Genomic DNA, 15,565 nt, shown 5'->3' with positions numbered 1-15,565 from the left:
CTAGTAAATTAGCCAGCATTAGTTAGCGGTCGGATTAACATTTTTGTTGGAACGTTATAGCCGTTGGATTAATGTTACATTGTGACTATAATTTCCTCTTCTTCTTTTTCAACCTTTCACCGTGAATCCCCCTCCTGACTGTCCTATGTGTTTTTGCATGTTGCATTTGCAGCATGAAAGCGTGTGTCACATGACAGTGTCACGGCGACAGATTAGCAGAGACAAGATTTGACAAAATCAGATCATTTTCATCTCGTTTTTCTTCATGAACTAAAATGTCTATATAGATTTTAGTCCAGTTTCTATTCAGTGAAGTACATTTTCATCTCATCTTCGTTATTAGTCAACGAAAATGTATACTGATTTTGTCCCAGTTATTGTTTATTAATTTGGGTTTTAGTCTAGTCTAGTTTTAGTCCGGTGAAAAATGTGTGTTGACGAAATTATTATTTTTTAGTTCTCCTAGACAAAATGAACACTAGTGGAGATCCACATACATTTTTGGTAAAGATTCATCGCCGTTTCCTAACATCAAATGACATTACGCTTTTTCTATGGAGAGAAAAACAGTTCATGCCCATAAAATACAAAATATGGACAATTCCGAATTTACCTCACAATGCAAAATGGCGGTCTTACTCGGTGATATGAAGCTCTCTGTCTATTGAAAAGCTTTATTTTTTAGCTGGATATTGGATCGTTGTCATTTGACAACTATAAAAGTCTGCCTGGTTTGTATGCTAGTCACAGGCAAAATCAATACGTTGTTTGTTTTCACCGTATTAAGAAAGTGTTGGATTGCGAAATACCAGAAATGCCCGAATGTTCAGAAATGTGCCTTCTGGCGAATGTTTAAATATTTTCAGAAATTGAAGTGAGCGTGAATGGGTCGGTATAAGAAATGTTCTAACATTACTCGACATGAAGCTTTTGTTACATTCCACGTTTTAGACGGTCCGGTATAAGAAAGCAGATTTGACGTATCTGTCTCACAGTTCTGAGGTTCGCATCTAAGGCCAAGTCTCCCCATGCTTGTGTGAATTTTTTTCTCAAGGTTCTTCCTGCCACATGCCCAAAACATGCTCAGCTAACCCCCGCTAGCTTGCGAGCTGGTGGCTCGTGTCCCTTGTGGCAGACTCGCTCAAACGTGACATTTCACGATTTTGAAGCCCCATTTAATGTACTCCGATTTTTTGTCGATGTCAAGATTGTAAACAACAATCTCCTGTGGCGTGTCAAATTGAGAAGAAAGCTGTCTTTTTGTTTGTTGTGCACACTTGAACATCAGCAGCACACGTGATCGTTTGACCCTCTAGTCGGTTTGATCTGAAGATCGAAAACAGTTGCTGTCGTTCCAATAACGACATGAGAGGGCAAATTGTCACTTACTCGGTGGCTTTGTGCGACGCGGCGCCCTGACGGACTCACGTGTATTATGCCCGAACCACAACAAAGGAGATTAACAATTGTGAAGTAACTACGCAACAGATTTAATATAATCCCCTTCACTCCGATTATAGGAGGTAAAATCATTGGAAGCCTTGTGTCCAAATTAGGTTTGCTTATTTTAACATTTTCATGGACTTTGCAACTCACTCAGAACGAGAAGAGCAAAACTGGCGGGACAGAAAAGCCAAATATCACATTGGTCTGATTGAAATCACCCATTTACTATTACCATTTTCATTAGTTGCAGGTGAGATTAAGGCCATCCCAACTGACTGTGGGTGAGAGGTAGGGTACATACTGGACTGGTCGCCAGTCAGTCGCAAGGCACACAGACAAACAACCATTCACACTCACTGACAATTGAGTCTTCAATGGATATACGACCTGTTGCATGTCAAGGGAGGCAGCTGAATGTAACTGAACTGGACAAACTGTGAACAAATGATCGGCGGTGACTCGCACCTGCACATTTGGCGACTGACCCTCGCACACATAACAACTCAACCTGCGACCCCTGCTGTTCTTCTTGGTATATAGCACAGCAGTGAGTCTGCTAGAGGGCACTAGAACACCAGAATGCTCGCTTCATGTTGCAAGATGAATGCTGTCCAACCGTTATTGAGCCGGAACACATATTGTACACAAAATAATAAACCTCAGCACACCAACAAAATGTCACAAAAAAGTATCAACACTAAAATTTACTCCCGATCATACTTCTCTCCAATGGCAAATCTGAGTCTGTTTTGTTGAAAACAAAGCTATTAAATGACTGGAAACTGGTGGATATACAAGTTAGTTGTGTATCTTCTGCCATCTTGTGGAAGAACATTTCATTATTCTGCCTGTCACTATATGTCACAGTCATACATAGTTAAACTCAAATACATGTACATTCATTATATGAAGTAAATCATTTCAAGATGGAAAACTAGGAAACAATAAAATACCATATATATATATATATATATATATATATATATATATATATATATATATATATATTTATATTTATATTTAACTCTTTGACTGCCAAAAACGTTAAATAACGTTTAGTAAAATCCTATGGAGGAGTGCCAAAGACGTTAAAAGACGTTTTTTTTTCAAAACAGAGGTGAAACTAACCATTTTCTATTGTTGATTACTGAAAAACGGAATAAGGTAGAAACAAACTTTTTTTTTCTGATGAAAGATGAGAGTCCAATCTTTCATTTGGTAGTATATGTGTTTCCATAGTCCAAACACGTAATTTTCTGTGGACCTTGAAAGATCAGTCAAAAATGCTTAAATCGGCTGGCACCCACGGCATCCCTTTTCTGAAAACATCTGGCAGTCAAAGAGATATATATATATATATATATATATATATATATATATGTGTGTGTGTGTGTGTGTGTGGGAGGAAACCGGAGTACCCGGAGAAAACCCACGCAAGCACGAGGAGAACTTGCAAACTCAACCCAGGAAGGCCGAAGCCCGATCTCTCTCACGTCCTCAGCACTGGGAGGTGGACGTGCTAACCGGTTAGCGCTAGCCGATATGATTACCTTTATTCTCCACTCGCCCTCGGCATCCAACTGATTGGCAATCACGCCGAATTAAAGTGACAGCTCACGCTAATGAGTTTGCGCATTTGCGAACAGAAATGAAGCAATTTAGCTGCCAGCCTAATTGACTCATTGCCTGCATAAACAGAAAAAAAAACAATTACTAAAAAAAACTCATACAAGTCGGTACACAAGATACATCTTTCACCCTATATATTTATTGGCGTGACTGAGGTTCAGGTGTAGCTTTTGTATCGTTGCTTGTAGTGTGTTTGAAATCGGAGACCTGAAGCAAACAAGAGTTGCTTTAGGTTTCCGAGTTTCAACATTTACCACTTCCTCCACATCTTTAACATCCGATGTCAAGTTCCTCTTCAACGGTCACCGAGAAGGTGAGAGAGCCCAAGTGGCCGGTCTGAAGCCAGGCAGTGGCGCCTAATTGGAGGCCAAACACACCTGTCGGGCCAGGTGAAGCATGAGTCCATGACAACGCTCATATGGATGTCGACGTCCATCAGTTATGTGACGTCGTAGATGAAACGCTTTGCTTTCATCGTCTTACTATAAATGACTTTTTGGTGAAGAAATCCCTCGGCCAACGTGACATCACTTAACGGACAGAGAACATTTCAGGAACGCAGCCTTCACATCCACTTCCCTATTTGCGGCAAACAAAAGCGTTGAAGTGTTGTCAGTGTGCGCATTCTCTCTTCTGCTTTGCGCCAGCACCACACTCGCACCCAGACTCGGCATGGGGAACGTGGCAGCCAACGAGGGACTCTCCATCTTTGTCATTGTGAGAATGCTTCATTTGCTCAAATGAAATGAAATGAAAATTCACAATGCTTGTAATTGACAGTATTTTTTTAGTCGTTTTTCTTTCTAGCAGAATCCTGAACATTTTGTGCTAACACTTGACGGCTCGTCCAGATTGCTTATCATTCAGTTGACCTTGTCGAAGGCTCCAGTTCCAGCTGAAGGAAACAAAAGAACGGCATGCGCGGAGTGAAAAGTTGTGGCGGCAGCATCATTCTTTGGAGTTGTTTTCTATTCAGCTAAAACTTGAGCCTTCAACAAGTTTAAGGAATTATGAACAGTTCAAAATAGCCTGCATTAGCGCAAACTTCAGGGAAAACCTGTTAGAACATCTGAACTTGATTTGGTGTTAACCGGAGGCATTTGAAATGATGGATTCTGCTCATTTCCACATAACAAGAGTTTGAATTTGTTTCACGCAGACTAATTAATTAAAACTATTGGAATGAAAGCAACGTTATCAGATGTACTCAATGTGCTTGTTGTTGTCTGCTTCAGCTGGTTTGGCTCGGGATTAACGCCTTCCTCTTCGTCCATTTCTACATGGCCTTCCTGGTGGACAAATGGTTCTACACGCGCGTGCTGCTTGGGGTGAGAGCGAGTCCTTTGCCGCAGCTTCTTCATACAGCACATGTTGATTTTCGTGAAAACGTTACATCTCTGAGGAAATCGTTGTCCAGATGCAGATGTGTCTCATTTCCAGCATGCTTTGTCATGGGCTCGAGCTCCAGCCGCCTGCCTGAACTTCAACTGCATGCTCATCCTGTTACCCGTCTGCCGGAACCTCCTCTCCTTCATGCGTGGCACCATCCAGGTAGAGAACATTCCAACCTCCGTTCAATTTCTATGAATGTCTCTCTAATTGAAAACGCGCGCAGTGCTGCAGCCGCACGGCCGCTCGGCAGCTCGACCGAAACATCACGTTCCACAAGATGGTGGCGTACATGATCGCCTTTCACACAGGTATTGTCGTCGCCAGCCGGTCACATGGCGTTCCGTGTCACCCTTTTGACCTTCTGTCCTGAATATTCAGCCGTGCATATCATTGCACACCTGTTCAACTTTGAGTATTTCATGGACGCTCAACTGAACCGCAACAGCAGCCTTCTGCCCTTCGTACTGTCGGAAATTGGCAATGGAGACAACGCGTCCTTTCTCAACCCAATCAGGTCCAATGAAACGGTGGGTACAACACGGTTCACAAAAGGTGGTCACAAAAACCCCGTCGGAGTCCCGTCAGAAAATGTGAACTTTTTTTTACAGAATCCGACCATCGTCATGTTCACCACCATCGCAGGGGTGTCAGGTGTGGTCATCACACTGGCCCTCATCCTCATCATCACTTCTTCCATGGAGGTCATCCGCCGGTCATACTTCGAGGTGTTCTGGTACACCCATCACCTTTTTATCCTCTTCTTTATCGGACTGGTATTCCACGGATTTGGGTAGGAAAGCGGCAAAATCGAATTGTTCACTTTCTTCTATCTATCAGAATGATGTTTATCAAAGTTTGTGCTTGACCTCTTAGGAGGATTGTGCGAGGACAGACATCCGACAGTCTGACAACGAACAACCCGCTGGTCTGTGCAAACCGCTTTGAGGACTGGGAAAGAAATGAAACAGACTGTGCGGTTCCAGTGTTTGCCGGAAACCCACCAATGGTGCGTCGGCAAGCCTGCTGGGCTGTAGGTAGACGTGTTTGTAATTGTTTCATCTGGCATTTTCCAGACCTGGAAGTGGATTGTGGGACCCATGATCCTATACGTATGCGAGAGGCTGGTTCGCATCTATCGATCTCACCAAAAAGTAGTCATCACGAAGGTACGTGTGTTTCGAGTAGAAATTACGAGGTCAGCAAAATCCACTCTGACAAAATGGGGTCCCGCAGGTGGTGATGCATCCCTCCAAAACTCTGGAACTTCAGATGAAGAGGAAAGGTTTCCACATGGAGGTGGGCCAGTACGTCTTCATCCAGTGCCCGTCGGTCTCCAGGCTGGAGTGGCACCCGTTCACGCTGACCTCAGCCCCAGAGGAGGACTACTTCAGTGCCCACATTCGAATTGTCGGCGACTGGACTCAGGCCTTGTATGAAGCCTGCGGCGGAGACAAAACCGAGACTCAGGAGGCTTGGAAACTGCCCAAGTATGAAAACATGCTGTCTCCTTTTTAGAAATGGTCCCTGATTATGTTTGATTGCAGCTGCCGGCAGTTGTTGAAGGCATCCGGGGCTCATCTTCACTCTAGGTGGCCCATTGTGTCGCTGTAATTCTTCCCATTTAAAGAGAGAATGCAGACGCAAAGGATGCTAGTAACCAACAGTAGCAACACTCGGACCTGAGCAGCATTCAATGAGTGTTGTGCTGCAATCCTGCTAGAAAACAGAATACATTTTTCTATTTGGACCAAAAAAAAACGAATCAGCCATTTAGGCACACAAAAAATATTCGTCCTTAAAAACTATCCACAAAGATTGAAGCATGTTTAGATTTCAGCTGCTCGGTTCTGCTTGAAAGGAGTGCGTGGGTTCTTGCAGGGTAGCCATCGACGGGCCTTTCGGCACCGCCAGTGAGGACGTGTTTGGGTACGAGGTGGTCGTGCTTGTGGGGGCGGGAATTGGTGTCACACCTTTTGCGTCCATCCTCAAGTCTGTGTGGTACAAACGTATCCAGAACCAAGATGTCTTCACCCAAAAGGTAAGATGCTGCCCAAGTCCAACATGATAAAACACTTTAATAGCTATATGAGAACGGAAAAAATACCAAGGGAAAAGGGAAGATAAGGAATTAGGATCAGGGATGTGATTTGACCAAAGTGAAATTATCTGAAAATTTAGCCGGGGGACTGGGGGCCGCTGGCACCCAGCTAGGTCCAGGGCAGCGCCCTGGTGGGGGGACAAGGGGGGGGGGGGAAGCCCCCCGGAGCTCATGGGTTTTCCGTGTTTTTTAAGTATTTTCAATGCACTCACATGACAAAGAAATAGACAAAACAACAGCATAAATTTTCAATGTATATTGAACTATCCCATATAAAATGGCAGTTTTAGTCAACTCAAAATCAGTCACATTCAAAAACATTGGACTGCCTTTGCTTTTAAAAACTATCACTGAGAATATCATCATATCTAACTAATGTGATTACTAAGTTAACACATAAATAATGTTGAACAGTTCAAATTTCATGACCAAATAATTATATCATGACCAAATGAAAAGTAACTCATATTAGAGCATACCACAAATGTCTTTGTTATAGCAGAAGATGTTATCTGTCGGAGTCATGTGCATACACAATGAACTACTAAAAAAAATAAATAATAAAAAATAAAAAAAATAAAAATCGATTTTTTTTTGGGGGGGGGGGGCGGGGGATAAAAAAAGTGGAATTCCGCGAATTAGCGGAAAAATCACATCCCTGTTAGGATGGCTGGTTTGACTTTTTTTTTTTTTTTTTAACCACCATGTCTAGTGGAGATGACGGTGAACAAAAATAGTCTGTGAGAGCAGGAAATACAATCATCTCCATCATGTTCCCGTCCAGATCTACTTCTACTGGCTTTGCCCTGAGACTCAGGCCTTCGAGTGGTTTGCGGATTTGCTGCAGTCGCTGGAGGCGCAGATGGCGGCAAAGAGTGTGACGGACTTCTTGAGCTACAACATCTACCTCACCCGCTGGAAGGAGGCCGAGGTGTCTCACATGCAGCAATGTTTTCCTGGCCTTTCAAGGGAGACGCATTATTCAAACCTGTTGTTTGTAGGCGGCCCACTTCTGGGTACACCACGAGGCGGAGAACGACCCAATTACCGGGCTGAAGCAGAAAACTCTTTATGGAAAGCCCAACTGGGACAGCGAGTTTACTAGCATTGCATCCAAGCATCCTGGGTAAGCTCACATCTGTCGCTTGAAGAAAGTTGAGTCAATGATCCCGATTCCAAAATGAGACTTTGCAATAAGACTCTTGAACCTGTGCTTCCACAGAACCAAAGTTGGGGTGTTCCTTTGTGGGCCGCCACAGCTGGGCAAGTCGCTGGAGAAACAGTGTTTGTCACACTCAGAAGCTGACGTCAAGTTCATCTTTAACAAAGAAAACTTTTAACGCAAGCATTGACATTTTCATTCATCCTGGTTGTTCTCTTCTTAAGGGCATCGAATCAATCGCGACTGGATTGTTCTGATTGTCTCAGAAGATGTGACGTTATGCCTCTCATCCAAGGGGTGTCCAATCCAGCCTTTGTACATAAACCTCCTCTAATGAGAGGCTTAACATCATGTTTTCAAAACAACCAGAACCGTCCAGCTGGGATCGGGTCAAGTCTCTAGAATTTGCTCTTTCGGAGCGTAAAAGAATATTGTCTTGAGTGATTCCGAACTCTTTTAAAAGCATCTTGAATATTCTGCATAATCTAATCTTGTAGTGAAGCCGCGCAGCCATTTAGCCTCTACGCAGTCCTCATCTCCGATCCTGTCTCAAACCTCAGGCTTAAGATGCTTTCTGAAACACTTTTTTATCATTCTGAGGAGCAAATCTTAGAATTGCAGGTGTGTCCGCTGAAAATTCCAGCGAGACTTTTAACTCTTTGACTGCCAAAAACGTTAAATAACGTTTAGTAAAATCCTACAGAGGCGTGCCAAAGACGTTAAAAGACGTTTGTTTCAAAACAGAGGTGAAACTAACCATTTTCTATTGTTGATTACTGAAAAACGGAATAAGGTAGAAACAAACTTTTTTTTCTGATGAAAGATGAGAGTCCAATCTTTCATTTGGTAGTATGTGTGTTTCCATAGTCCAAACACATAATTTTCTGTGGACCTTGAAAGATCAGTCAAAATGCTTAAATCGGCTGGCACCCACGGCATCCCTTTTCTGAAAACGTCTGGCAGTCAAAGAGTTAAGAGGGGAGGCATCGCACAGGTTTTACCAAAGGTTGTGGGTTCGATCCTGGACCCCCTGTGACCATGTTGAACTGTCCTTGACCAAGATTGAGCAACTGAATCCCCCGGTTGGTACTGATGCGGCGTCATCACCAGTAGGTCAAATAAGGAGATAAAGCGCTTTGAGTAATGTAAAAAAATAAATCAATACATAAATGCCAGTGAAAGCCAATTTACAAGTGAAGCTCCAGAATTGCATCACTGAGTGTCATAAGCCCAGAAGGGACCCGTCAAGCAAATCGACCTTTCTTGATAAGAGATTTTGAGGAAGTTCTGACATATTCCTCCCACCAGATGTTTTGCAAATGTGCCATTATTGCACAAAGGCAAAGGAATAAACTTGGCGGTACTTTCCACGTTGACGTTGTTCTGCTTTGCAGTGCTTCAATCGTTGGTTTCACAACCGCTTCTGTTTTCCTCCTTCAGTAGCCTCTCATGCACTCTCTCTCAAGTCAAATCGAGCTCACCAGCCATTTTCAACACATTTTGGACCCGCAAGCAGCTAAACATTCACTTCCTTCAGAGCTCGATGCACGAGCGTTCAGCAAATTGATGCAAGTAACAGATAAACACTGCGATTGGCTGGCAACCAGTTCAGGGCGCACCCCGCCTACTGCCCGAAAGCTGGCTGGGATAGGCTCCAGCACCCCCGCGAGACCCTTGTGAGGAATAAGCGGTTAAGAAAATGGATGGTTGCATAACAGATATACAGAGTGATAATGATGTATTGCCTCAAGCAGCATCTTGGAGAAATGAGAGACAGATGATTTGGGGGCATCCCCCCCCCCCCCCCCAATTCTATGTGCCTGTTTTTGTCATGAACATTTTTCTTAAATAAATGAATAAAGTTGGTATGGCTGAAGCTTTGAGCAAATTTGTTTCCCTATAAGTCTGGTGAACTTTTTTTTTCTTTTCAGGAATTATTAGGAGCATGCAAAAATATTCTTCGAAAATGCTGAAATTGCAAAACGTACTGAGAAATTAAACATGCCTCACTACCAATATCCTAAGCCATGACCGCACATGCTTCCAAATTGTTACGTATGTAGGATTTTAAGTTAAATTAGCATTTGAAGTTCAGCTGTTCTGTGGAGGATTCTGTAATGTATTTTCTCTTGCCGGTTTACATCAATGGTACCGATCTCCAACAAGGAGGCTGTAAACTAGACTATATTTAAACACTTGAACAGCATCAGTACAGATGCAATGTTCATGTTTTTTATTTATTTTTTTTTTTTTAAATCTCCACCCCTCAATGTGGATTTCCTACCAGGACAACTTGATCCAAGATTGGGAAAAGGCAAAGGTCTTGCTCTCACAGATGATTTGATTGAAGGGGAATCTCCGGTGGTTTGGTCAAATACAGCAGGAATTTGGCTTGGTTTCGATTATCTTTTATAGATATTTGCAGCTAAAAAAGTGATCTAATGTCTCATAAAGAATATTTCTTTCTTAAGGTACAACCTAGTGATTTGGAAATGTTTTTCATTGAAGTTACAAAAGGACTTGTATAAATGTGTATATACAAAACTGACACGTGCAAGACAATAATAATAATAATAATAATAATAACACACCTGGGTCTGACGGTGCAATTAAATTTTTTGCTTGTTTGGGGACACAATTTATCTAGACGTTTGATGTTGCTATTTTGTTATTTGATGTGTACTTGCTGCATAAAAAGCATTTGTGGATATTTGAAATCAAAGCGAATTGGAGATGTTACCGATTTGAAAGCTTTATGATATCAATAAAGACTTTTGTTTAAAAAAAAAAAAAAAAAAACTCCACCAAAGGGTGAAAACAGTTAAATAAACCTTTTAACAACAAATATGCCAGGGGTACTTGTTCTTTTAATTGGAAAACATGCTCATTGTGACAAATATTCCTTCTGACATGTTACACGCCTAAGACAACAGAATAGCATAGAATAGCTTTATTGTCATTATAATGTGTACAACGAAATTTAATGTACACACGGCCTGTGCCAAATAAGTGTCTGGAGCTGCAGTAAGTGGTCCTATTTTGGATCATTATGTACAGTATAGTCCAAAAAGTTAAACCCATACTGTGCGCTCACAGCCGGCGTATGGAAGTGGCACTTCATCCTCCATTCGTTCCCAGAAGCACACTGCACGCTTGCGTTCTATGCGATGGCAACGGCAAACACGCTGACCACGCAGTACATTGTGCGGCTTTCCCACCTCACTGTGGAACTACCTGCAAAGACACCCGTGCATTAGACAACACGCAAGTATCATTTAAGTCCGCCTGGCTGATTGTACTCATGTACCGTCCATGGCCGTGTCCCAATAGCAGGAGTTTGCCGTGTGGAGCCCATTACCAGTTTTCTGCATCAGGGCACAAGTAACTACGGAAAAACAATTCGATACAATTAGTTGGAATAGTATCACATTCATTTCAGTCATAAAAAATGGCATCCAAATAGAAGAAAGTAGGACAGGAAGGAAAAGTTGTCAATACAGTATGCCAGGGGCAACTGACAACATGAGTAGCCCAAAGGCCTGTTCTAAAAGAACTGACAAGTGATGGGGGCATTAAGTTTTCTAGGAATAGGGTTTCCATTAAAAAGGCATCAAAAGTCATACATTGATTTCGTAAATGGCATTAATTAGATTAAAACAGCATTGGTAGACTGCCAGTTAGCAGCTAGCACCGAGCTCGGTTGCTACATGTCTCAAAAGGGTCCGCATGCGCCGTCCCAGACATTTGGTGTTTATTTCATCACTAATAAGAATTAGAAAACACACCGATGAACTTGTACTGTTTGCCCAGTTTGACCAGTTGTGTAAGGCAGCGCTCCACTATGGCGGCGGTCCATTTGTTGACCAGATTCTGGTTGTAGTCATCCCCTCCCACGACATTCTCGATACACTGAGAGAAACAAGCACACACAGAGTGCATGTCAGATGACAGCACGGGTTACATGATTCAGCCCGGGTCCAGGCTGCAAACAGAGCTTCTTTTAACATATGCCTCAGGCTTCCGTCCTCTGAAACAAATTGTGGCATCCAGTTAGTAATGGAATAGGATTATTAAAGCTCATTGGTACTGTATCATCTTGACAGATCTCCTCTCCAAAAGAGGAACTTTTGAATATAATCTCACACAGTTATACAATTAGTTCAGGAACTTTCAATATGGTAAAAAAAAAAAAAGTTACCTCTTTGACAATGTTATCTGCTTCTTCGGGGTTGAATGAGCCCTGAAAACACCAAGATATGAGTAAAGCAATATACAGATAGAAAGAAAAAAAATCGATCACCATTTGGGGCGTAATGTGAGCTCTGGATTTGAGAACAGAACAAGTCAACATTCTTAGCAAACACGCACACAGCAAACAAGAGAAATAGTGTATCAGTTCACTACACAGTGCATACTGTGCAGTAGAAGTAGTAGAAGTGTTAATGTACCGCTTTGTAGCTAGCCATGTGTTGGGAACAAAATAATAATAATAATAGAAACAATAATAATAATAGGCGCCTTTCTAGACACTCAAGGACACCGTATAACTTTAAAAAACGATTTAATTAAAAGTACTGTTTAAAAAAATGTATTAATGAATAAACGGTTTAAGTTACCTCAAATATAGAGTACAGTAGCCTTCTCCTACGAACTTTGATGCTAGCTACATGCACTGATATTAGCAAACAAGCATTTCGCTATTTCACCTTGACTATAAAAACGAGACAACTACAAACCTCGGTATGATACTCGTCCATCTTGGCGTCTTTGACTCTTGGAATGTTCACAAAAGTGATTTGTGTTGGTTAAAAACAGCATAAATGGAAGAAGAAAAATCCGGGCGCTGCTTGCCGCTGTAACCAGTCAACGACTTGCTGAGAAGTGCTTTGAAGACGACGATTGATTCACTAGCGACATCTGCTGTTAGGAAGACTGATTGCCTTGTAGACTTTTTATCCACAGAGTTCTTTCATACCGACTTTTAAAACATTAGTAAGCTGATAAACTCATTGACTCACCTCTCGTTGCTGATGTCTTCGGCTGACGCCACATTTGAGATGAATATGCCGTTGCAAACTCAAAACTTGAATCATCAGTTCTTGGAGAAGTCATTAGCCTTGACGTTTACACACTTTTCCCACCTAGCACTATGATGTTTAAATTTTACGTTCAATTTAGCTTCCTTTCACCGAGGTGACCGCCATTTTGACTTGTGACGTAAACTCGAGCTTGTCAATTCGTAGGCTACATGTAGCTTAACCAGAATGTCTTTCTTTCTGCTAAGAGAAACTGTTTTGAGTGCACAGATCTTATTTTGTTGTGAAAATGTATCAAAGCAGGTATTACATTAATAATTATCAGTAAAAAATTATTCTACTTATATTTATTGTAGGCTTTTTTCTTTTCTTTTTAACTTTGGCTTAGGTGAGTTTGAATCAGTACTTCAAGTTTTAACAATCTTTTTTTAACCCACCTGTAAGTATCTATACTTTGAGTGTGATTACTTTTGGCATCTCTGGATATCACCGTATACAAGTATGTTGATGAAACTCACTTGAACAAGATGTGCCAGTAAAGTTCCAGGACTGGCGTCTTAAAAAATAGATTTCAAATCCAAGCTCCAACCTGACGTAATCTTCCTGGACTCGAACACACTTTCCCAGCCTTCTCTGCCACCCCTTATAGATTCCTGGAAGGATTCTTGTGGGATTCTCTACAGCTTTGTCGTCCCCATCTTGATGTCGTTCATCTTTAAAACGGCTCTCCTTGAAGATCTACATGAGTTCGAGAATCAAGAAAAGGACAGAAAAAAATCACAGAGCTAGGTCAAGTGAGTAGGGAGGTTGCTCCAGCACGGCCATCTTCTTGACTAGGAAGTGTCAGGTGCTCAGGGCAACTGTGAACAAGTGTGTTGTCATGGTGAAGCAGCCGTGAGTTGTCCTGCCACAACCTTTCCCTGTTCTAATACAAGAAACAAAGCAAATGGCACAGGATTTCTTCATAGACCTTCTGGTTGATGATCGGACCCACACTGAAGGGGAAAACTCATTTGGGGTTTGAACTTTGAAATATAGGCTATTTTCTATTACATCAATCCTGGAACTTTTTTGACACACCTTGTACATGTTACACAAAAGGACAAGTCACTGATAACAAAATAACAACTGCTTCCTAAATGTCACGAAAACACTGAAATCATGTCATGAAATCAGTCAGAGCGACATGTTGGTATTTATTCGGATTTATATCAAAATGCTTTACAGATAATCGCGTATCATCTAAAGACTAAAAATGATGACGCATTTCGGTGCCAAAAAATTGTAGCATTAATACACATGCAGCTCATATTAAAGTGCAAACGTGCTCAAAAATGTAAAATCTAAATTGTCCTGACAAATGTTATTCAGCCACACACGCGCACACACACACACACACACACACAGAGTGTAGAGCTCAGAGGAGGCTGCAGGCTCCAGAGGGCTGGCGTCTTGCTGCTGTTTTTTTTTGAGAATCAGCACTGCCGACTTGAGTTGGGCTTGGATTCTGCGTCTGCGGCTGCTGTGAACTTGAGCTTGACAACCGTCTGAAGAGTGACAGCTGAACACACCACACAAGTCAAGGCATTCTCAGCAATTAAATATTGACATTAAACTGTCACAATTGTTGGTATTTTTAAATATTCAGCAGTAAGTAAATACTGAGTGTCCCCAAAGTCACTTTAGGCTTCTGGCCTACTGCAACCCAGACAGATGTGAGGCCATCAGTATTTGACAGTTTAGGGCCTTGCGGTTTTTCAAAGTCAATTATTCCCTCACTTACCAAAAAGTAGTATATTTTAAGTACATAATATAGAGTATACTTATGTATACCTACGTTTATTTTTTGAGTGCATTTATTCTTGTACTAAAAGTAAACTTTAAGTAAACTCCTTGGGACAAAATTTTAGTGCACTAAAAAGTATACTTAAGCATACATTCAAGTATACTGTACTTTATAGTATATTTAAGTACTCTATTAAGTATACTTTGTGGTACACTTATGTCCACAGTTTAATTTACAGCAAAAAGCCCAGTGATGAATTAACAGGGATCGAACCAGCGAACACTGGTACTAAAGGTAGCGACCTTAAACTCTAGGCTATCCAGCCACATAATCTTTAGGGCTTTATAAATAAATGTAACCTATACATTTCGGTTCCTTAGAGAGTGCCTTCTTCTAAGTATATACTACAGCAGGGGTGCCCAAGTTCGGTCCTCGAGAAGCCCCATCAAGCCTGTTTTCCATGTTTCTCTCCACTAACACACCTGATTCATGATCAGCATCGTTAGCAGGCTTCTGCAAAGCTTGCTGATGAGCTGATTATTAGATTCAGCTGCACTGCAGGAGGGAAACATGGAAAACAGGCTGGATTGGGGCTCTCGAGGACCGGACTTGGGCACCACTGTATTAAAGCGTAGCAGCACAAATGAACTAAACCCACATTTTGCGTGTGCTAACAGTTAGCATCTGCTGATTCAGCCACCATGTACAAAGTGCTCCATTGGCTATGCATTGATTTCTCTTTTGGTAGCCTAGAGAATGCTCAATCCTTTTTTTTGTTGTGGCAGCTGGTCCACAACAGCTGTCAATCATTGTTAAAGTGTGCCGTTTGCCTTTTAGTCAACGTGGCAGATGTGTTTTCTATCATGCCAAAATGGTTGCCATTTTGGGACGCGTGACATCGACGTCAGGATCTCTATGGCCTCACATCTGAGCAAACAATACCTGAAAGCAAACCGAAAGGAGGTCGAAAGTCATTTTCACCTTTTTTTTTGTCGAGTCCGATTGGCTCTTTGAGA

The 15,565-nt window shown here is 41.9% G+C and overlaps 2 protein-coding genes across 4 annotated transcripts; one reads left to right on the top strand and one right to left on the bottom strand.

Annotated features, from left to right (window-relative positions):
* Window positions 1–3,707: 3,707 nt before the first annotated feature.
* On the top strand, window positions 3,708–9,615 carry cybb (cytochrome b-245, beta polypeptide (chronic granulomatous disease)). 3 transcript variants are annotated; one of them, XM_077566959.1, is made up of 13 exons: window positions 3,708–3,792; window positions 4,311–4,403; window positions 4,493–4,626; window positions 4,691–4,775; window positions 4,846–4,994; window positions 5,076–5,257; window positions 5,341–5,473; window positions 5,541–5,633; window positions 5,701–5,954; window positions 6,346–6,505; window positions 7,350–7,496; window positions 7,567–7,691; window positions 7,788–9,615. In XM_077566959.1, exons 2-13 carry the CDS (start codon window positions 4,376–4,378, stop codon window positions 7,903–7,905), a joined length of 1,608 nt encoding a protein of 535 aa, XP_077423085.1. In that variant the 5' UTR covers window positions 3,708–3,792; window positions 4,311–4,375; the 3' UTR covers window positions 7,906–9,615. The 3 variants fall into 3 exon arrangements, with proteins under 3 accessions (XP_077423085.1, XP_077423079.1, XP_077423088.1); XM_077566953.1 differs by having other exon boundaries at window positions 3,714–3,792; window positions 4,516–4,626; XM_077566962.1 differs by lacking the exons at window positions 7,567–7,691; window positions 7,788–9,615 and having other exon boundaries at window positions 3,714–3,792; window positions 4,516–4,626; window positions 7,278–7,423.
* A 959-nt stretch (window positions 9,616–10,574) lies between these two features.
* LOC144052695 (dynein light chain Tctex-type 3-like) lies at window positions 10,575–12,878 on the bottom strand. Its single transcript, XM_077566985.1, has 5 exons — window positions 12,464–12,878; window positions 11,926–11,967; window positions 11,513–11,636; window positions 11,035–11,112; window positions 10,575–10,961 (listed from the first exon to the last, which is right to left on the bottom strand). The coding sequence occupies exons 1-5, from the start codon at window positions 12,482–12,484 to the stop codon at window positions 10,888–10,890; spliced, it is 339 nt and encodes a 112-aa protein (XP_077423111.1). The 5' UTR covers window positions 12,485–12,878; the 3' UTR covers window positions 10,575–10,887.
* Between the last annotated feature and the right edge of the window lie 2,687 nt (window positions 12,879–15,565).

This window comes from Vanacampus margaritifer, chromosome 1 (assembly GCF_051991255.1).
Source record: "Vanacampus margaritifer isolate UIUO_Vmar chromosome 1, RoL_Vmar_1.0, whole genome shotgun sequence".
NCBI classification, from domain to species: domain Eukaryota; kingdom Metazoa; phylum Chordata; class Actinopteri; order Syngnathiformes; family Syngnathidae; genus Vanacampus; species Vanacampus margaritifer.
The sequence above is the reverse complement of the archived record's forward strand: the minus strand, read 5'-3'. Positions and strand labels throughout refer to the sequence as shown.

What these genes read in the sequence shown, in the direction of transcription:
- cybb (XM_077566953.1), top strand. Translation starts at nt 3,748, where the DNA reads ATGGGGAACGTGGCAGCCAACGAGGGACTCTCCATCTTTGTCATT. An exon ending in CAATCAGGTCCAATGAAACG is followed by an intron (nt 4,995 to 5,075) that starts GTGGGTACAACA and finishes TTTTTTTTACAG; the next exon opens with AATCCGACCATCGTCATGTT. An exon ending in AAGATGTCTTCACCCAAAAG is followed by an intron (nt 6,506 to 7,349) that starts GTAAGATGCTGC and finishes GTTCCCGTCCAG; the next exon opens with ATCTACTTCTACTGGCTTTG.
- LOC144052695 (XM_077566985.1), bottom strand. Translation starts at nt 12,484, where the DNA reads ATGGACGAGTATCATACCGAG. An exon ending in TGGACGAGTATCATACCGAG is followed by an intron (nt 11,968 to 12,463) that starts GTTTGTAGTTGT and finishes TGGTGTTTTCAG; the next exon opens with GGCTCATTCAACCCCGAAGA. An exon ending in TTGGGACACGGCCATGGACG is followed by an intron (nt 10,962 to 11,034) that starts GTACATGAGTAC and finishes GTGTCTTTGCAG; the next exon opens with GTAGTTCCACAGTGAGGTGG.